Genomic DNA, 22,456 nt, shown 5'->3' with positions numbered 1-22,456 from the left:
GGGTGGGGGGGGTTGTTAAAAAAAAACAAAGAATTCACTCGTAATAAACCAAACATTTTTATTACTATTGTCTTCTGAGATACTGACTAAAATCATGGGAAAAGGGAAATTTTTAAGTCACAGTAAGCCAGGATTTCAAACATGAAAAACACAAGTACTTTGAGCCACTGAGCAAATTGCAGAAAGTTACCAGGACATTTTAAACCCACAGATTTGGCGAAAACAAATTCACTGTATAAAAAGTGTTGACTGTCAGACAACAGGGGTCCAGTGACTGATGTGGGTTAAAGTTACTGTTGAGTCTTCACGGTTACAGTATATTGTTAGTTAACGTTCAGTATCTGCAGCACTGGAATCAGGGTTTCTGAAAGTATTTTGGAAATAAAGTGAGTGAATACTCCACCATCAGTGTAATTCTTAAATCAAAAACATCCTGAAGGAAGGAAATCTGAGGTAAAAATAATTTCATTTACTTGCAAGAAAAAAACCCAATTTTTTTCTACATTTCATTCAATCAAATTCCGTATTTACACACTGATCAGAAATGTGCCGAGTGTTTCGTAACTACGCTGTAACAAGTTTAAAGTTTTTTTTTCATTCAGCTCTTGTGGGTTTTGACACAGTTCATGTTAACAAAATTGATCTGATATACTTTCTCACGTACAAAATGACAACATACCCTCAATGTCACCCCAGGACCTAGGCTAAAATACCAGTGGATAAATTTACAATGTGACGGAGCTGGAGAATATCTTGACACTTACAAGGCTTGACACTATCCAGTATAAATCAACCTGCTTGTTTGGCACCCCATCCACTACCTTCAACATTCACTCCCTCCACCACCGACGCACAGTGGCAGCAACATACCCTCAATCTACAAGATGCACTGCAGCAACTCACCAAAGCATCCTTCCACAACACATTCCAAACCCACGACTTCTACCAACTAGAAGGACAAGGACAGCAAATGCATGGGAACACCACCACCTGCAAGTTCCCCTCCAAGTCACACACCATCCCAACTTGGAACTATATCGCCGTTCCTTCACTGTCGCTGGATCAAAATCCCAGAACTCACTCCCTAACAGCACAGTGGGTGTTATCTACACCTAATGGACTGCAGTGGTTCAAGGAGGCAGCTCAACACCACCTTCTCAAGGGCAATTAGGGATGGGCAATAAATGCTGGCCTGGCCAGTGACGCCCACATCCCATGAATGAACATTTTTAAAAAACTGTCAGAGCTCCCAGAAGAATGATCAGTTAAGGAAGTATCAGGGCATCTGGCTGGTAGTCTTGTATCTGTTCCAGAGCAAAGGTTAGCATGTTTAGGGGAGGGAGGAGAGAAACTGGTAAGAACAAGTGCCTAAACCTGTGGTGAGAGTGGTGCACTAAAGTTCATCTGATAACAATTGGGACTTTGGGTAATGGGAGTCTGAAGGAAATCGTTTAGCAAAAGGTCTCAGTGGATTTCTTCTTCGGGCCTGCTGCTCGGCTGCTGCCTGTCCGCCGGGGGTCTCCGCACACCTGCCGGGGGTCTCCGCACTCCTGCCGGGGGTCTCCGCACTCCTGCCGCAGGTCTTTTGTGCTGAATGCTTGTTTCGGTTTGTTGAAGCTTTCTTCCATCATTGACATTGTTTTTCTGCTGTGTCCATGAAGACTCTTTGACCTCGAAGAGATGAATCTATCTGGTGTGACAGTTAGAAAGTTTTTGGACTTTGAGACTGTTCGCAGGACCTCTGCTCTAGGTGGGAAGGGATCCAAGACAAAGCTCCCAGCGTCAGTGTCATCCTCAGTGTCTGTCAGCTCCTGCTTTTGTTCTGCCAGTGTCTCAGGAGAGGATGGTAATGTTTGGCGAGTGGCTTCTTCCACTGTCACTTGTTCTGCAGGCACATTTTTACAAAACTCGCGCTCACACTGAGTAACCCATTTTGGGGTGTTTGTAGCAGAGGGGCTGGTAGAATGTACATGATCCATAATATAGCCACAGTCGGAGCTCCAGCTTTTCTCTTGACCAGAAACCATACCTCCTAGGCCAAACACAATGCTTCTAGACTTTACTACTGTGGTCTGGCATGCACCATAAGTCTGTGAAGGATAGTAGTTAGCTGCTTTGGACTTCTCTAAGGGAAAAGAGAAACAAGCCTCCAACTTTGTTCGTGCTACTGACTCAGCTCCTGTTACAGATTTTCCATTAAACCCAGCTCCTCCTCTATGCAGGAACCTTTGGTAATTAGTTTCCCTTTCCGTGTTCAGTGGGGTCTGACAGCCATCAGATGAGGAAACAAAGATATCTACACAGGAGTTGAAACTCCTGGGGTCCTGTGTGACTCCCAGCCTTAGGCTGCTTTCCTTCAGCCTGCGGGTGCTGGATGATTGGTGGAGCCTAAACCGATGCTTTGGAGTCACATTCATTTTCTGTTCCACAAGTTCCTTTTCATCTCTCAGCATAATAGTGGAATAACTCTTCCTGTGAGATCCTATGGAAGGAGACATCAGGCCAATGCTGTCTTCAAAGGTTGTCTCATCTCCATCCATGTGGAAACGATACATGCTTGTTGCCTCAGTGCTGTTTTGTCTGATCAGATAGGCATCACCACATTCTGAAGGGCATCTTGAGCGAGTGTGGGTCAGCTCTGCCTTATCGATACCTGCCAGCTTTTCCATCGCATTGACCATGCGGCCAGAGAACTCCTCCAGTTGGGCCAATCGAATATCAACAGTTTGGAGTGAAGCTTTCATGAAATGTTCCCTCTCATTCACTTCCTCCAAACGCATTGCCATGTTCTCCACCCTGAAAAATCAAGGGAAGCATTTGTCGTATAAATAAGATCAAGTTTTTTAGTAAAGTCCTTAACTGAAATTACACTCAAATAAAATTACTGCAGATACTGGAAATCGGAAATAAAAGCAGAAAATGCTGGAAATACTCAGCAAGTCAGGCTGCCTCTGTGGAGAGAGAAATAGAGTTAATCTTTCATTCCTGACGAAAGGCTACAGACCTGAAACATTAACTCTGTTTCTCTCTCCACAGAGGTTGCCTGACCTGTTGAGTATTTCCATCATTTTTTGTTTTTGTTTAAAATTATACTCACTTTAATATTCTTGTATTTCCTCAAGTATAGAAGATTAAAGGCTGATCTAATTGAGGTGTTTAAGTTGATGAAAGAATTTGATATGCTAGATGAGAGAAACTATTTCTTCTGGTGACGGAATCCAGATTGGGGGCATAAGCTTAAAATTCGAGCTGGGACATTCAAGGATGATGTCAGGAAGCACTTCTTCACACAAAGGTTTGTGGAAATCTGGAACTCTCTCCCCCAAAAGCTGTTGAGGCTGGGGGTCAACTGAAAATTTCTAAACTGAGATTAAAAGATTTTTATTGGTCAAGGGTATTAAGGGTGTCAGAATCAAGGAGCGTAGATGGAGCTGAGATACAGTTCAGCTATGATCTAATTGAATGCTAGAGAGGTTCAAGGGGCTGAGTGGCCTCCGATATTTTAATAGAGACAGAAGCAGGAAAATCCAGCCAGTGTATCTGGAACTGGACCTGTCACACTTTGAAAAGTTACACCTGACAAGATATATTGTTGGAACAAAAGACACGTCCAGAGCTGACAACCCACCTTTCAGCTGTGATCCGAATGCGCTCATCATTTGATGATTGCTCTCGGTCTTCCTTCTGCGTGAAGTACTGTTCCACACACTGCTCCTCAAACTCCTGCAGTTTCTTCAACTCTTCCTCACTGAGGATTAGTTCTGTCACAAGGAAGGGGGAGTAAGAATATTATTCATACACACATGATCCAAGTTAAAGATGATTAAAAATCAAGACCAATCTGTCTGAATGCTGAATAAACAAAGACCCAAGCTTAGTGATATGTTGCTGGGGGTGGGAATGGAGAGTGAAACTGGGGCTAGGGACAGAGGAACATGAGAACATGAGTAGGCCATTCAGCCCCTCAAGCCTGTTCCACCATTCAATGAGATCACGGTTGATCTGTGACCTAACTCCATATACCCACCTTGGTCCAATATCCCTTAATAACTTTGGATAACAAAAATCCATCAATCTCATTTAAAATTAACAACTGATCTAGCACCCTTTGTATGTATGAGTGTTTCCTTATTTCACTTTTGAAGGATCTGAATCTAATTTTTAGACTATGCTCCCAATCCTAGACTCTGCAACTAGCAGAAATAGTTTCTCTATCTACTCCAAAATACTGCAGATGCTGGAAATCTAAAATGGAAATAGAAAATGCTAAAATATACAGCAGGTGAGACAGTTTCTGTGGAGAGAGAAACAGAGTTAACAGTGTTCTGATGAAAGGTCACAGACCTGAAACGTTAACTCTGTTTCTTTCTCCACAGATGCTGCCAGATTTGCTGTGTATTTCCAGAACTTTCTGTTTTCATTTCTCCATCTATTCTATCTGTTCCCCTGAAAATGATCAAATCACCCCTTACCCATCTAAATTCCAAGAAATACAATCCTAGATTGTGTAACCTCTCCTTGGAGTCCAGGTATCATTCTGGTAAATCTACACTGCACTCCCTCCAAGCCCAATATCTCCTTCCTAAGGTGTCGAACCCAGAACGGCTCACAGTAACTCCAGGTGTCATCTAACCAGGGCTTTATATAGGTGTAGCATGACCTCTACCCCTGTGTATTCTAAAGGCCAGCATTCCATTAGCCCTTTTAATTCTTTTCTGTACCTATTCATGACATTTTAATGATCTATGCACCTGGACCCCCAAGTCTCTTTGGTCCTCCACTGTTTCTAGCTTTTCACCATTTAGAAAGTAGCCTGTTCTATCCACATTTGCCTACATTGAAATCCATCCTTCACAGATTGGTCCATTCACTTAATCTATCAATATTTCTTTGCAATCTTAAACTTCCTTCTCTACTGCCGACAATGCCTATCTTTGTGTCATCAGCAAATTTGGAGATGTGGCTTTCTATCCCACTATCTAAATCGGCAAATAGATCCGTGTGGGACCCCAGTAGTCATATCCTGCCAATTAGAGTACCTGCCCATTATCCCGACTCTCTGTCTCCTGTCACTCAGCCAATTTACTAACTAGGTCAATAATCTGCCTTCAATTCCATGAACTTTAACTTTAGCTAACAATCTTTTATGAGGGACTTTATCAAATGCAATTTGTTCCTTATACTCCACATGTTTGTATAAAGGACACTTATTTGGGCCACACACCCTAACCTGTCCTCCTGCTTTAATGTTTTACTTACATATTTCTTAATTCTCTCTTCCTGTTTAATAAATTTGTATCTTTTTTCCCTTTACCTGTAGTGCCAAAAGCACAATTTCTGACTGTGACTCTATTCTCTTTCCTTCATTTGTTTTTTAAGCTATTATCTATACTACCTTTTCCATCCAAGCCCTGACACATCACCCCCTGAATTCATGGTTTAAAGTCCTTATGACTGCCCGATTTATCCTTTCCACTGTGACTCTGGTCCCAGCCTGGTTCAGGTGGAGTCCATCTCAACAGTGCAGTCCCTTCCTATCCCACTAGTGGTGCCAATGAATCGTGACATGGACCTCCACTGTTGTGTTGTTGTGTTTGTATTAGTATTGTTTTAGAGCATTCTAGAGAAAGTCTTAGACTCCGGTAAAGGTTAACTAACAACTCTTTGTTATTTACAGTTGTATATACACTCTCCTCAAGACACCTAAGCTAGCATCCTTTGGGCTGCTGTACCTTCTTCTGAAGCCTATCTCATGTGACTGTTACATCATCACTCGTACAGTGGGAGGGGTCTCTCATTGTCTTCGGTATTAACCCTTTACATCCTGATACTACACCATCTTTCCCATACTACTCCTTCAGCCACATGGACACCTCCCTAATTTGCTCATCTCAACACGAGTTTCCATCCAGAGATTACCCCAATCCTCGAGGTCCTGGGGAGGGTAAGGATGGAAGGTGATTATGGTGGAGGGTGGGGTAGGGATGGCTGGTGGGTGAACTGTGGGACTGGGACTGTTGTACAGGGATGTAAGGCAGAGTTATTATTGGTACAGTCGTGTACACACTCAGACCCCGGTCCCGTTCTTCCGTCTCCTTGTTTTTCCTGCGACAGCAGTGGCGTGTGATCATGGACAGGTAACTGAAGACGATAAGTGGCGGAGGAAAGACTGGCCTTTCGTGGAATGTTAAGATTAGCTGATAGCGCTGGAACTTCCACACCTGGTTCGAGATGGAAATCACCTCCAGGAAAGTATTGCTGCAGGAGAGAGGACAGGGCAGTCAGCAACAAGAGAAACAAAGGGTCAGGGCCTACATTCCAGGAGGAAAGGAGGGGAGAGAGGGAGAGGAAGCAGGGAGAGGGAGGGGAGGGGGAGGGGAATGGGAGGGGAGAGAGGGAGAGGAAATGGGAGGGTGGGGAAGGGGGGGGGTGGAAGGGGCTGGGGAGGGGAGGGTAGGGAAGTGAGAGAGAGAGAGGGGAGGGTACTACCATTTTAAAACCCAGGGTAAGAAAGAAATGAAATCGGAAACAATATAATAAAAGCCTTAATTCAATCCCAAGAAGATGGAGACGAAGAAAAGCAGGTGGAACAAGAGAGGAGACTTCACAGGAACAATGATCAAAGTAAACCACAGGAGACAGCAGCAGGTAAATTGTCAGCTACTGCAAGGCTGAGTATAATCTCCTGCTTGTTTAAACTATCAGCTGCTATGAGGTGCAAGGTGAACATGTTAAATATTCTGATTCTTACTTGAAAACAGCAATCAGAAGATTCACGAGGAGGACATTAGCGACCAGCAGGTAACAAGCCATAATAGCAGGAATAATCCAGGCCCCTGGGATACAGGGAGGGAGACGCTTCCCATCATCATCAAATAGGTTCTCTCCACATGGAGCTACAGGAAAAGAAACTCCTCACAGTTTGATATAAACAAGGAATGACACGAGTGCACTGACCACAAACCCAATGCTCCATTTCACTGACTTATTTCAGGGTACAGGACCCCTTCCCCCAGTTTTTTATTTTCTCCTCAACATATGAGGAACCATGAAGGGGATCCCATATCCGACTATCATGCGGGCCAAGGCACCGCATGACCAAAATGTGGGGCGGCTGACCATTGGCAAAAGGTGGGGGGCTGACCATTGGCAAAAGGTGGGGGGCTGACCATTGGCAAAATGTAGGGGGCTGAACATTGGCAAAACATGGGGGGCTGAACATTGGCAAAACGTGGGGGGCTGACCATTGGCAAAACGTGGGGGGCTGACCATTGGCAAAATGTGGGGGGCTGACCACTGGCAAAATGTAGGGGGCTGACCATTGGTAAAATGTGGGGGGCTGACCATTGGTAAAATGTGGGGGGCTGACCACTGGCAAAATGTAGGGGGCTGACCATTGGTAAAATGTGGGGGGCTGACCATTGGTAAAATGTGGGGGGCTGACCATTGGTAAAATGTGGGGGGCTGACCATTGGCAAAATGTAGGGGGCTGACCATTGGCAAAAGGTGGGGGGCTGACCACTGGCAAAAAGTGGGGGGCTGACCATTGGCAAAACGTGGGGGGCTGACCATTGGTAAAATGTGGGGGGCTGACCATTGGCAAAATGTGGGGGGCTGACCATTGGTAAAACGTGGGGGGCTGACCATTGGCAAAATGTGGGGGGCTGACCATTGGCAAAACGTGGGGGGCTGACCATTGGCAAAATGTGGGGGGCTGACCACTGGCAAAACGTGGGGGGCTGACCATTGGCAAAACGTGGGGGGCTGACCACTGGCAAAACGTGGGGGGCTGACCACTGGCAAAACGTGGGGCGCTGACCACTGGCAAAACGTGGGGGGCTGACCATTGGCAAAACGTGGGGGGCTGACCATTGGCAAAATGTAGGGGGCTGACCATTGGCAAAACGTGGGGGGGCTGACCATTGGCAAAACGTGGGGGGCTGACCATTGGCAAAACGTGGGGGGCTGACCATTGGTAAAATGTGGGGGGCTGACCATTGGCAAAACGTGGGGGGCTGACCACTGGCAGAACATGGGGGGCTGACCATTGGCAAAATGTAGGGGGCTGACCATTGGCAAAACGTGGGGGGCTGACCATTGGCAAAACGTGGGGGGCTGACCACTGGCAAAACATGGGGGGCTGACCACTGGCAAAACATGGGGGGCTGACCACTGGCAAAATGTAGGGGGCTGACCATTGGCAAAACGTGGGGGGCTGACCATTGGCAAAACGTGGGGGGCTGACCACTGGCAAAACGTGGGGGGCTGACCACTGGCAAAACGTGGGGCGCTGACCACTGGCAAAACGTGGGGGGCTGACCATTGGCAAAACGTGGGGGGCTGACCATTGGTAAAATGTAGGGGGCTGACCATTGGTAAAACGTGGGGGGCTGACCATTGGCAAAATGTAGGGGGCTGACCATTGGTAAAACGTGGGGGGCTGACCATTGGCAAAATGTGGGGGGCTGACCATTGGCAAAACGTGGGGGGCTGACCACTGGCAAAACGTGGGGGGCTGACCATTGGCAAAACGTGGGGCGCTGACCACTGGCAAAACGTGGGGGGCTGACCATTGGCAAAACGTGGGGGGCTGACCATTGGCAAAACGTGGGGCGCTGACCACTGGCAAAACGTGGGGGGCTGACCACTGGCAAAACGTGGGGCGCTGACCACTGGCAAAACGTGGGGCGCTGACCACTGGCAAAACGTGGGGGGCTGACCATTGGCAAAACGTGGGGGGCTGACCATTGGTAAAATGTAGGGGGCTGACCATTGGCAAAATGTGGGGGGCTGACCATTGGTAAAACGTGGGGGGCTGACCATTGGCAAAACGTGGGGGGCTGACCATTGGCAAAATGTGGGGGGCTGACCATTGGTAAAACGTGGGGGGCTGACCATTGGCAAAATGTGGGGGGCTGACCATTGGTAAAACGTGGGGGGCTGACCATTGGTAAAACGTGGGGGGCTGACCACTGGTAAAACGTGGGGGGCTGACCACTGGCAAAATGTAGGGGGCTGACCATTGGTAAAACGTGGGGGGCTGACCACTGGTAAAACGTGGGGGGCTGACCATTGGTAAAACGTGGGGGGCTGACCACTGGTAAAACGTGGGGGGCTGACCACTGGTAAAACGTGGGGGGCTGACCATTGGTAAAATGTAGGGGGCTGACCATTGGCAAAATGTGGGGGGCTGACCATTGGTAAAACGTGGGGGGCTGACCACTGGTAAAATGTAGGGGGCTGACCATTGGCAAAATGTGGGGGGCTGACCATTGGTAAAACGTGGGGGGCTGACCACTGGTAAAACGTGGGGGGCTGACCACTGGTAAAATGTGGGGGGCTGACCACTGGCAAAATGTAGGGGGCTGACCATTGGCAAAACGTGGGGGGCTGACCATTGGCAAAACGTGGGGGGCTGACCATTGGTAAAATGTAGGGGGCTGACCATTGGCAAAACGTGGGGGGGCTGACCATTGGCAAAACGTGGGGGGCTGACCATTGGCAAAACGTGGGGGGCTGACCATTGGTAAAATGTGGGGGGCTGACCATTGGCAAAACGTGGGGGGCTGACCACTGGCAGAACATGGGGGGCTGACCATTGGCAAAATGTAGGGGGCTGACCATTGGCAAAATGTGGGGGGCTGACCATTGGCAAAACGTGGGGGGCTGACCACTGGCAAAACGTGGGGGGCTGACCACTGGCAAAACGTGGGGCGCTGACCACTGGCAAAACGTGGGGCGCTGACCACTGGCAAAACGTGGGGGGCTGACCATTGGCAAAACGTGGGGGGTTAACCATTGGTAAAATGTAGGGGGCTGACCATTGGTAAAACGTGGGGGGCTGACCATTGGGAAAACGTGGGGGGCTGACCATTGGCAAAATGTGGGGGGCTGACCATTGGTAAAACGTGGGGGGCTGACCATTGGCAAAACGTGGGGGGCTGACCATTGGTAAAACGTGGGGGGCTGACCATTGGCAAAACATGGGGGGCTGACCATTGGCAAAATGTGGGGGGCTGACCATTGGTAAAACGTGGGGGGCTGACCACTGGTAAAACGTGGGGGGCTGACCATTGGCAAAACGTGGGGGGCTGACCATTGGCAAAATGTGGGGGGCTGACCATTGGTAAAACGTGGGGGGCTGACCATTGGCAAAATGTGGGGGGCTGACCACTGGTAAAACGTGGGGGGCTGACCATTGGTAAAACGTGGGGGGCTGACCATTGGCAAAACGTGGGGGGCTGACCATTGGTAAAACGTGGGGGGCTGACCATTGGCAAAATGTGGGGGGCTGACCACTGGTAAAACGTGGGGGGCTGACCATTGGTAAAACGTGGGGGGCTGACCACTGGTAAAATGTGGGGGGCTGACCACTGGCAAAACATGGGGGGCTGACCATTGGCAAAATGTAGGGGGCTGACCATTGGTAAAACGTGGGGGGCTGACCACTGGCAAAACGTGGGGGGGCTGACCATTGGCAAAACATGGGGGGCTGACCATTGGTAAAACTTGGGGGGCTGACCATTGGCAAAATGTAGGGGGCTGACCACTGGCAAAACATGGGGGGCTAACCATTGGCAAAATGTAGGGGGCTGACCATTGGTAAAACGTGGGGGGCTGACCATTGGCAAAATGTGGGGGGCTGACCATTGGTAAAACGTGGGGGGCTGACCATTGGCAAAATGTGGGGGGCTGACCTTTGGCAAAATGTGGGGGGCTGACCACTGGCAAAACATGGGGGGCTGACCATTGGCAAAATGTAGGGGGCTGACCATTGGTAAAACGTGGGGGGCTGACCACTGGCAAAACGTGGGGGGGCTGACCATTGGTAAAACGTGGGGGGCTGACCATTGGCAAAATGTGGGGGGCTGACCTTTGGCAAAATGTGGGGGGCTGACCACTGGCAAAACATGGGGGGCTGACCATTGGCAAAATGTAGGGGGCTGACCATTGGTAAAACGTGGGGGGCTGACCACTGGCAAAACGTGGGGGGCTGACCATTGGTAAAATGTGGGGGGCTGACCATTGGCAAAATGTAGGGGGCTGACCATTGGCAAAACGTGGGGGGCTGACCATCGGCAAAATGTAGGGGGCTGACCACTGGCAAAACATGGGAGGCTGACCATTGGCAAAACGTGGGGGCTGACCACTGGCAGAACGTGGGGGGGCTGACCATTGGCAAAACGTGGGGGGCTGACCACTGGCAGAATGTGGGGGGCTGACCACTGGCAAAATGTGGGGGGGCTGACCACTGGCAGAATGTGGGGGGCTGACCATTGGCAAAACGTGGGGGGCTGACCACTGGCAAAACGTGGGGCGCTGACCACTGGCAAAACGTGGGGGGCTGACCATTGGTAAAATGTAGGGGGCTGACCATTGGCAAAATGTGGGGGGCTGACCATTGGTAAAATGTAGGGGGCTGACCATTGGTTAAACGTGGGGGGCTGACCATTGGCAAAATGTGGGGGGCTGACCACTGGCAAAACATGGGGGGCTAACCATTGGCAAAATGTAGGGGGCTGACCATTGGTAAAACGTGGGGGGCTGACCATTGGCAAAATGTGGGGGGGCTGACCACTGGCAGAATGTGGGGGGCTGACCATTGGCAAAACGTGGGGGGCTGACCATTGGCAAAACGTGGGGGGCTGACCACTGGCAAAACGTGGGGCGCTGACCACTGGCAAAACGTGGGGGGCTGACCATTGGTAAAATGTAGGGGGCTGACCATTGGTAAAACGTGGGGGGCTGACCATTGGCAAAATGTGGGGGGCTGACCACTGGCAAAACGTGGGGGGCTAACCATTGGCAAAATGTAGGGGGCTGACCATTGGCAAAACATGGGGGGCTGACCATTGGCAAAACGTGGGGGGCTGACCATCGGCAAAATGTAGGGGGCTGACCATCGGCAAAATGTAGGGGGCTGACCATTGGCAAAACATGGGGGGCTGACCATTGGCAAAACGTGGGGGGCTGACCATCGGCAAAATGTAGGGGGCTGACCATTGGCAAAACGTGGGGGGCTGACCATTGGCAAAATGTGGGGGGCTGACCACTGGCAAAACATGGGGGGCTGACCATTGGCAAAATGTAGGGGGCTGACCATTGGCAAAACGTGGGGGGCTGACCATTGGCAAAATGTGGGGGGCTGACCACTGGCAAAACATGGGGGGCTGACCATTGGCAAAATGTAGGGGGCTGACCACTGGCAAAACATGGGGGGCTGACCATTGGCAAAATGTGGGGGGCTGACCATTGGCAAAATGTAGGGGGCTGACCATTGGCAAAACGTGGGGGGCTGACCATTGGCAAAACGTGGGGGGCTGACCATTGGCAAAATGTAGGGGGCTGACCATTGGTAAAACGTGGGGGGCTGACCATTGGCAAAATGTGGGGGGCTGACCATTGGTAAAACGTGGGGGGCTGACCATTGGCAAAATGTGGGGGGCTGACCTTTGGCAAAATGTGGGGGGCTGACCACTGGCAAAACATGGGGGGCTGACCATTGGCAAAATGTAGGGGGCTGACCATTGGTAAAACGTGGGGGGCTGACCACTGGCAAAACGTGGGGGGGCTGACCATTGGCAAAACATGGGGGGCTGACCATTGGTAAAACGTGGGGGGCTGACCATTGGCAAAATGTGGGGGGCTGACCTTTGGCAAAATGTGGGGGGCTGACCACTGGCAAAACATGGGGGGCTGACCATTGGCAAAATGTAGGGGGCTGACCATTGGTAAAACGTGGGGGGCTGACCACTGGCAAAACGTGGGGGGCTGACCATTGGTAAAATGTGGGGGGCTGACCATTGGCAAAATGTAGGGGGCTGACCATTGGCAAAACGTGGGGGGCTGACCATCGGCAAAATGTAGGGGGCTGACCACTGGCAAAACATGGGAGGCTGACCATTGGCAAAACGTGGGGGCTGACCACTGGCAGAACGTGGGGGGGCTGACCATTGGCAAAACGTGGGGGGCTGACCACTGGCAGAATGTGGGGGGCTGACCACTGGCAAAATGTGGGGGGGCTGACCACTGGCAGAATGTGGGGGGCTGACCATTGGCAAAACGTGGGGGGCTGACCATTGGCAAAACGTGAGGGGCTGACCACTGGCAAAACGTGGGGCGCTGACCACTGGCAAAACGTGGGGGGCTGACCATTGGTAAAATGTAGGGGGCTGACCATTGGCAAAATGTGGGGGGCTGACCATTGGTAAAATGTAGGGGGCTGACCATTGGTTAAACGTGGGGGGCTGACCATTGGCAAAATGTGGGGGGCTGACCACTGGCAAAACATGGGGGGCTAACCATTGGCAAAATGTAGGGGGCTGACCATTGGTAAAACGTGGGGGGCTGACCATTGGCAAAATGTGGGGGGGCTGACCACTGGCAGAATGTGGGGGGCTGACCATTGGCAAAACGTGGGGGGCTGACCATTGGCAAAACGTGGGGGGCTGACCACTGGCAAAACGTGGGGCGCTGACCACTGGCAAAACGTGGGGGGCTGACCATTGGTAAAATGTAGGGGGCTGACCATTGGTAAAACGTGGGGGGCTGACCATTGGCAAAATGTGGGGGGCTGACCACTGGCAAAACATGGGGGGCTAACCATTGGCAAAATGTAGGGGGCTGACCATTGGTAAAACGTGGGGGGCTGACCATTGGCAAAACGTGGGGGGCTGACCATTGGCAAAACATGGGGGGCTGACCATTGGCAAAACGTGGGGGGCTGACCATCGGCAAAATGTAGGGGGCTGACCATTGGCAAAACATGGGGGGCTGACCATTGGCAAAACGTGGGGGGCTGACCATCGGCAAAATGTAGGGGGCTGACCATCGGCAAAACGTGGGGGGCTGACCATTGGCAAAATGTGGGGGGCTGACCACTGGCAAAACATGGGGGGCTGACCATTGGCAAAATGTAGGGGGCTGACCATTGGCAAAACGTGGGGGGCTGACCATTGGCAAAATGTGGGGGGCTGACCACTGGCAAAACATGGGGGGCTGACCATTGGCAAAATGTAGGGGGCTGACCACTGGCAAAACATGGGGGGCTGACCATTGGCAAAATGTGGGGGGCTGACCATTGGCAAAATGTGGGGGGCTGACCATTGGCAAAACGTGGGGGGCTGACCATTGGCAAAACGTGGGGGGCTGACCATTGGCAAAATGTAGGGGGCTGACCATTGGCAAAATGTAGGGGGCTGACCATTGGCAAAACGTGGGGGGCTGACCATCGGCAAAATGTAGGGGGCTGACCATTGGCAAAACGTGGGAGGCTGACCATTGGCAAAACGTGGGGGCTGACCACTGGCAGAACGTGGGGGCTGACCACTGGCAGAACGTGGGGGGGCTGACCATTGGCAAAACGTGGGGGGCTGACCACTGGCAGAACGTGGGGGGCTGACCACTGGCAAAATGTGGGGGGGCTGACCACTGGCAGAATGTGGGGGGCTGACCATTGGCAAAACGTGGGGGGCTGACCACTGGCAAAACGTGGGGGGCTGACCATTGGCAGAATATGGGGGGCAGTACAGAATTGTGGCACATTCTGGGGGGAGCTAAGAAGGGCAGAGTGATTGTTGTGAGCAAACACTGATGTATAAATACAAAGCTGCACACACTGACAGTCCGCACCTGGGTTACCCCTTTTGAACCTCACCTCTTTATATTTTATTGCAGCACAGGGATTAGATAACAGAAAAGTCTTGGTTAATGGCTGGGAGGATTATATCCAGTATATGCAGCGTGTATATGGGTTAAGTTGCCTGCATGGCCAGTACCTTGAAGTGAGTAACATCTCCTGATTTGCTCACACGTTGTGCCTGAATTTCACAGGAAACAGAGGCTCAATATAACTCATGAAGCAATGACATCATTTGTGCCACTGCCTTTAACATAACAAGTGTATAAACTGACAGATCCTCACAGCCGGGCTGGGCTGGCAGGCTTGGAACGACTTTAATCACTCCAACCAGACCCTGTGGCTTATGAACTTCAGCCCTTTAAGATCAAACTAAACTCAATAATGAATAGAAATGACTCAGTTAAGGGCTGGTAGGTTTATATCCAGCCTTTGTGACTAGAGAACAGAATCACAAACACAGATACTGCATCTTTTCTTTTCTTTTTTTTTTCTTTTGGGCCTCCTTATCTCGAGAGACAATGGATACGCGCCTGGAGGTGGTCAGTGGTTTGTGAAGCAGCGCCTGGAGTGGCTATAAAGGCCAATTCTGGAGTGACAGGCTCTTCCACAGGTGCTGCAGAGAAATTTGTTTGTTGGGGCTGTTGCACAGTTGGCTCTCCCCTTGCGCCTCTGTCTTTTTTCCTGCCAACTACTAAGTCTCTTCGACTCGCCACAATTTAGCCCTGTCTTTATGGCTGCCCGCCAGCTCTGGCGAATGCTGGCAACTGACTCCCACGACTTGTGATCAATGTCACACGATTTCATGTCGCGTTTGCAGACGTCTTTATAACGGAGACATGGACGGCCGGTGGGTCTGATACCAGTGGCGAGCTCGCTGTACAATGTGTCTTTGGGGATCCTGCCATCTTCCATGCGGCTCACATGGCCAAGCCATCTCAAGCGCCGCTGACTCAGTAGTGTGTATAAGCTGGGGATGTTGGCCGCTTCAAGGACTTCTGTGTTGGAGATATAGTCCTGCCACCTGATGCCAAGTATTCTCCGAAGGCAGCGAAGATGGAATGAATTGAGACGTCGCTCTTGGCTGGCATACGTTGTCCAGGCCTCGCTGCCGTAGAGCAAGGTACTGAGGACACAGGCCTGATACACTCGGACTTTTGTGTTCCGTGTCAGTGCGCCATTTTCCCACACTCTCTTGGCCAGTCTGAACATAGCAGTGGAAGCCTTACCCATGCGCTTGTTGATTTCTGCATCTAGAGACAGGTTACTGGTGATAGTTGAGCCTAGGTAGGTGAACTCTTGAACCACTTCCAGAGCGTGGTCGCCAATATTGATGGATGGAGCATTTCTGACATCCTGCCCCATGATGTTCGTTTTCTTGAGGCTGATGGTTAGGCCAAATTCATTGCAGGCAGACGCAAACCTGTCGATGAGACTCTGCAGGCATTCTTCAGTGTGAGATGTTAAAGCAGCATCGTCAGCAAAGAGGAGTTCTCTGATGAGGACTTTCCGTACTTTGGACTTCGCTCTTAGACGGGCAAGGTTGAACAACCTGCCCCCTGATCTTGTGTGGAGGAAAATTCCTTCTTCAGAGGATTTGAACGCATGTGAAAGCAGCAGGGAGAAGAAAATCCCAAAAAGTGTGGGTGCGAGAACACAACCCTGTTTCACACCACTCAGGATAGGAAAGGGCTCTGATGAGGAGCCACCATGTTGAATTGTGCCTTTCATATTGTCATGGAATGAGGTGATGATACTTAGTAGCTTTGGTGGACATCCGATCTTTTCTAGTAGTCTGAAGAGACCACGTCTGCTGACGAGGTCAAAGGCTTTGGTGAGATCAATGAAAGCAATGTAGACAATGTAGATGATACTGCATATCATCAAATCATACCCACTAAACAAAAACTACCTGCCTCCCCCAGCAGCACCTTTCACACTTACGATTAATTTCCATGGCGTAAACTAGTGCGAGATTCCATCAGGGTAGAGCGGAAATGAAGAAAACAAAATAGGACAATGAGAGCAAATCTCCACACATCAAAAACAAGAATTCCTGTCATATATACATAAAATAAAACTTGTTGCAGTCCTGGAGTATGAAGTATAGAGAGGTCAGGCTAGGGAAATATAGAGAACAAATACTGAATAAAACACACAATCTCACTCTTCAGTACACGCTCAAATTAACACACACTTCTTTGTACTGAGGATTGATAAACCAACTTCACTCTCCATGAATGCAAAGACTAGACGTGGCAGGTGATTGTTTTACACAACGATCTGCAGCTAATTTTAAAAGTTCCATAGAATTTCACATGTGGCTCAAATGTGTGAAGTATTTTCCTCTTTGTGGCTGTGAAATTGTTGTATAAAATATTCAGCCAGGTTTTGGGTCCCATTTTCCAATATAAAATAAATAATTCATCTTTCAAATCTGAAAGACACCAGTATGTTTGCTGATCCCGGTTGGGTCATGGGCTGTAACTCACATCAATATTTCCATCAACATTGCTCCAATTGGTCTAGTAGCTATTTCTGAAAATGAAGAGCTGCATTGTCCTTTCTCCAAATGAAGCAGTAGATTCACCATCTCACTACTGTATGGTATCAGGAGTTAAAGGCCCCTCAATCTGTACTTTCCTTAATCTTGTTTATTGTAAATTCATTTCTTGCCCTTCAACAGGCTAGTCTCCTGGAATTGGTAGCCAGTTAGATTTGAACACTGTCAATATTTATTTAATGAAATTCTAACTTCTCAATGCTTCACTGATTAGATGTCATGGCTCAGCACAGACCAAAGAAGGGTCAGTTTGAGAGCTTTTCCATGCTTGGTTAGTTGACCTAGCCAGGCCGGCTCATTTATGTTATAACTGCCTTCAGCTTTGGTCTCAGGTGGGTTCTTGATCCTGGTCTCTGCCCAGTGACTCCTGCACTCAGTGTGCATATGTCAATGTCGGATGAGAATAGATCAGATTTGTGAGTGATGCATCCCATGGTTAAACATCCTGGTCAATTACGAGAGTGCAATTGGTGCCTGTGGAACTGTACCCCAACTGGGGTCAGCACCCTCAGGAGAGATGGGGAAGAAATGAGGGGATTATTGGGGCTGCCTGCTGTATGTCAGAATGTTACTGCTTCAAACATTAATGGTGGCAGTAACCCTTGACATCAGCCTGGCTACTTTGGTAATGATCATCTGCCCAAGAAACAGGAAGCAGAGTCTTACTATAAATTCTAGTCTTACGGTCTATCTGATCCGCAAACACCTCTCCATAGATCATCCAGTACGGCATGTAAAAAATGTTTCGGGCCAATCTCCAGGAAGGCTCCTCATCCGGGTGTAGAATTGCTTGTCTCGACACTCCGAAACTCATCAGGACCACCAGCATAATGACAACAAAGTACAGCATATCGACCATCTGTAACAGAGCAGTTAGATACCTATATGTCTTTCTCTCCACAGATGCTGCCTGACCTGCTCAGTATTTCCAGTATTTTCTGTTTTTGTTTCAGATTTCCAGCATCTGCAGTATTTTATTTTTGTATTATAATTTATGAATTGACTTCAGTTAGCTCTACATTTAAAGGGATCAATTTCTGTCTATAACAGAGCTGGGGGAGTGTGCAGCAATAGCCATGACACAAAACTGGCCAGATACATCCACAAATTCAATGAGTGTCAGTAGCTTCTGTTTTTAGTGCCACTTTCTGTTGTCAGAACCTAGTTCATTCTGGGCAATCTGTCTTTGAAACATTCATATATGTAAATCTTCAAGTTGAGCAAACTGATTAATTCTTCATCTCAGTTATTCAAACGAAAGTCGATGAATGAAATGAAGGCAGTAAACATGCAGACTTCAATCCTTCAATAACTTTAGTTCAGTACAATAAACTTACATAGTTTAACACTATTAGAGCAATGTGGAAACCATATTACGCACCAATGACACTGCATTGGGAAGTCTAAAAAAAATTGTTTCATCCAAAAATCTTGCAGGTTATGGGACTGAATAATAAATATGTTCTAAGTAGAATATTTTAACAGCTGATGGATTAATTCTCGCTGTATGAAGTATTGTACTACCAAGTTCTTGCTGGCTTAATGTTTGTATAATTATCTTAATTGCAAATACATAACTAATGGTGTTAGCCTGAAGGTAATGGTCTACAGTTTTTTTTATCTAGTAAGTAGTGTTTTTTAGGGAATCAAGGTCCCTAGTGTAAAAAATCTCTAATTTTTGAGTAATTTAAAGGAGTAAATTAAGGGTAAGTCATGACAGGGCAGCTCGGCAGCGTGGAGTGCTCCTCCTGTGCAATCTGGAAAGTCAGGGACACTTTCAGTGTCCAGGGCAAACACGTGTGCAGGAAGTGTATCCAGCTGCAGCTACTTGAAATCCGCGTTTTGGATCTGGAGCAGCGGCTGGGGAAACTGTGGAGCATCTGCAAGGCTGAGATCATCATGGATAGCACGTGCAGGGAGGTGGTCACACCGCAGGTAAAGACTGCTCAGACAGAAAGGGAATGGGTGACAGACAGGCAGAGTAGAAGAACTAGGCAGGTAGTGCAGCAGTCCCCTGGGTCCATCTCCCTCTCTAACAGATCTTCCACTTTGGATACTGTTGGGGGTGATAGCTTCTCAGGGGAATGCAGCAAGAGCCAAGTCTGTGGCACCAAGGGTGGCTCAGCTGCACAGGAGGGAAGGAATAAGAGTGGGAGAGCTATAGTGATAGGGGATTCTATTGTAAGGGGTACAGATAGGTGTTTCTGTGGCCGCAAACGTGACTCCAGGATGGTATGTCGCCTCCCTGATGCTCGGGTCAAGGATGTCATGGAGCGGCTGCAGGACATTCTGAAGGTGAAGAGTCAGAGGTCGTGGTTCACATAGGTACCAACGACATAGATAGAAAGAGGAAAGAGGTCCTACAACAAGAATTTAGGGAGCGAGGTAACAGATTAAAAAGAAGGGCCTCACAGGTTGTAATCTCTGAATTACTTCTGGTACCACATGCTAGTGAGTATAGGAATAGGAGGATAGAGCAGATGAATGTGTGGTTGGGGAGATGGTGCAGGAGGGAGGGCTTTAGTTTCCTGGATCACTGGGTCTGTTTCTGGCAAAGCTGGGACCTGTACAAGTTGGACGGGTTGCACCTGAACCAGAACGGGACCAACATCCTTGTTGGGAGGTTTGCTAGATTTGTAGGGTGGGGGGGTGGGGTTACCATTATTCAAGAAGGGTAGCGAGGATAAACCAGGTAATTACAGGCCATTGAGTCTAACATCAGTGGTAGGGAAACTATTGGAAAAAGCTCTGAGGGACTGGATTAATCTTCACTTGGAGAGGCAGGGATTAATCAAGGATAGTCAGCATGGCTTTGTCAGGGGGAGATCCTGTCTAACAAATTAAATTGAATTTTTCGAGGATGTGACTAGGTGTGTAGATGAGGGTAAAGCTGTTGATGTAGTCTACATGGACTTCAGTAAGGCTTTTGATAAGAACCCGCATGGGAGATTGGTTAAGAAGGCAAGAGCCCATGGGATCCAGGGCAATTTGGCAATTTGGATCCAAAATTGGCTCAGTGGCAGGAGGCAGAGGGTGATGGTCGAGGGTTGTTTTTGCGATTGGAAGCCTGTGACCAGTGGTGTACCGCATGGATTGGTGCTGGGACCCTTACTGTTTGTAGTGTACATTAATGATTTCGACATGAATATAGAAGGTATGATCAGTAAGTTCACAGATGACACAAAAATTGGTGGTGTTGTAAATAGTGAGGAGGAAAGCCTTAGATTACAGGACGATACAGATGGGCTGGTAAGATGGGTGGAGCAGTGGCAAATGGAATTTAATCCTGAGAGTGTGAGGTGATGCATTTTGGGAGGACTAACAAGGCAAGGGAATATACAATAGGTGGTAGGACCCTAGGAAGTACAGAGGGCAGAGGGACCTTGGTGGATTTGTCCATAGATCACTGAAGGCAGCAGCACAGGTAGATAAGGTGGTTAGGAAGGCATATGGGATACTTGCCTTTATTAGATGAAGCATAGAATATAAGAGCAGGGAGGTTATGATGGAGCTGAATAAAACACTAGTAAGGTCACAGCAGTACTGTGTACAGTTCTGGTGGCCACACTATAGGAGGGATGTGATTGCACTGGAGAGGGTGCAGAGGAGATTCACCAGGATGTTGCCTGGGCTGGAGCATTTCAGCTATGAAGAGAGACTGGATAAGCTAGGGTTGTTTTCCTTAGAGCAGAGAAGGCTGAGGGGGGACCTGATTGAGGTATACAAAATTATGATGGGCATTGATAGGGTAGATAGGAAGAAACGTTTTCCCTTAGTGGAGGTGTCAATTACCAGGGAGCATAGATTTAAGGTAAGGGGCAGGAGGTTTAGAGGTGATTTGAGGAATAAATTTTTCACCCAGAGGGTGGTTGGAATCTGGAACACACTGCCTGAAGAGGTGTTAGAGGCAGGAACCCTCACAACATTTAAGTAGTATTTAGATGAGCACTTGAAATGCCATAGCATACAAGACTACGGGCCAAGTGCTGGAAAATGGGATTAGAATAGTTAGGTGCTTGATGGCCGGCACGGACATGATGGGCCAAAGGGCCTGTTTCTGTGCTGTATAACTCTATGACTCTATGATTGTGTGATATTTAGTATGTTACAGAGTAGACAGGGGAACTTGATGGACTTGCAACCCTTTCATCTCTGGTATGTTATATATAATGAAGGGGTAATTGTTAGTTTTGTGGCATGCTAGCCCAGTCATGTCCACGTAGGTTTGTCCCATCAAGAGCCTCAACCTGTTTATGGAAACTGTGCCTGAATATGAGTGAAAAGTATTTGTTGATAGCATGAGACAGAGAGTTCTATTTGTAACATAAAATTGAGTCTTTTATCAGAACTCATTTCTATATACAGAGAGCCAAGAAAAATAACTCAAAAATCCTTCAAAGAGCCTTTTTATATGAAACATAAAGCAGGTTCCCTTTAAGTAGGACCAGATGGAGCAGCAATTCCTTTCAAATTCATGGAATTAAAATCATATCCATAAAATTCCTTTGGGAAACTGTGCAATGTTTTAATATTAAGCAGAGAATTTCCTTGTCTGACCTGGTTTAGAAGTTTTGGTAGATGGTCATTTAATTTCAGAGACAGTTGTTGCGTCCCCTAGATTTTATTATCTATTTCATAGAGAGATGCAGCACTGAAACAGGCCCTTCAGCCCATCGAGTATGTGCTGACCAACAACCACCCATCTATACTAATCCTACATTAATCCCATATTCCCTACCACATCCCCACCATTCTCCTACCTACACTAGGAGCAATTTACAATGGTCAATTTACCTATCAACCTGCAAGTCTTTGGCTCTGGGAGGAAACCGGAGCAGAAACAGAATGAACATTTCATCAGAACTGGCAAAGGTGCAACTGGCAAACGTTAACTCTGCTTCTCTCTCCACAGATGCTGCCTGACCTGCTGAGTATTTCCAGCACTTTCAGTTTTTATTAACACAGGGAACTAGAAGTATTCTGGAGCCAGAGGAGTGCAGGGTGGGAGTTGGGACATACGACTGCAGAAGACCACGAAGGTTAGGCAAAGCGAGACCGGAACGGGATTGGAAAATGAGGATTAAAGCTTGATCTCAGGAATTTCGCTTGGCAGCAGGTGCTGGTGTTGAACTTTGTGTAGCGGGAGTCTGGGTGCAGAATTCTGTCGGGTTGCAGGCGAGGAGAGCAGCCAAGTCATTCCTTCAGGAAATGAAGATACCCCTATAAGGGTCTGTTCCAGATATAGATGGAAGTAC

General features: G+C 48.5%; 1 protein-coding gene across 1 annotated transcript in view; it reads right to left on the bottom strand.

Moving 5' to 3' along the window:
• Positions 1–81: 81 nt before the first annotated feature.
• LOC137350550 (transient receptor potential cation channel subfamily M member 1-like) overlaps positions 82–22,456 on the bottom strand; it is a 76,178-nt gene continuing 53,803 nt past the window's right edge. Inside the window, exons 19-24 of the mRNA XM_068015209.1 lie at positions 17,886–18,060; positions 16,583–16,603; positions 6,752–6,896; positions 6,068–6,258; positions 3,629–3,761; positions 82–2,796 (exon numbers count right to left, since the gene is read on the bottom strand). Coding sequence (XP_067871310.1) covers positions 1,452–2,796; positions 3,629–3,761; positions 6,068–6,258; positions 6,752–6,896; positions 16,583–16,603; positions 17,886–18,060 — 2,010 coding nt within the window. The 3' untranslated portion in view covers positions 82–1,451. The remainder of the gene's footprint in view (positions 2,797–3,628; positions 3,762–6,067; positions 6,259–6,751; positions 6,897–16,582; positions 16,604–17,885; positions 18,061–22,456) is intronic.

This window comes from Heterodontus francisci, chromosome 35 (genome assembly GCF_036365525.1).
Source record: "Heterodontus francisci isolate sHetFra1 chromosome 35, sHetFra1.hap1, whole genome shotgun sequence".
In the NCBI taxonomy this organism is placed as follows: Eukaryota; Metazoa; Chordata; class Chondrichthyes; order Heterodontiformes; family Heterodontidae; genus Heterodontus; species Heterodontus francisci.
Note: the sequence above shows the minus strand (reverse complement) of the source record. Positions and strands in the feature narration are given on the sequence as shown.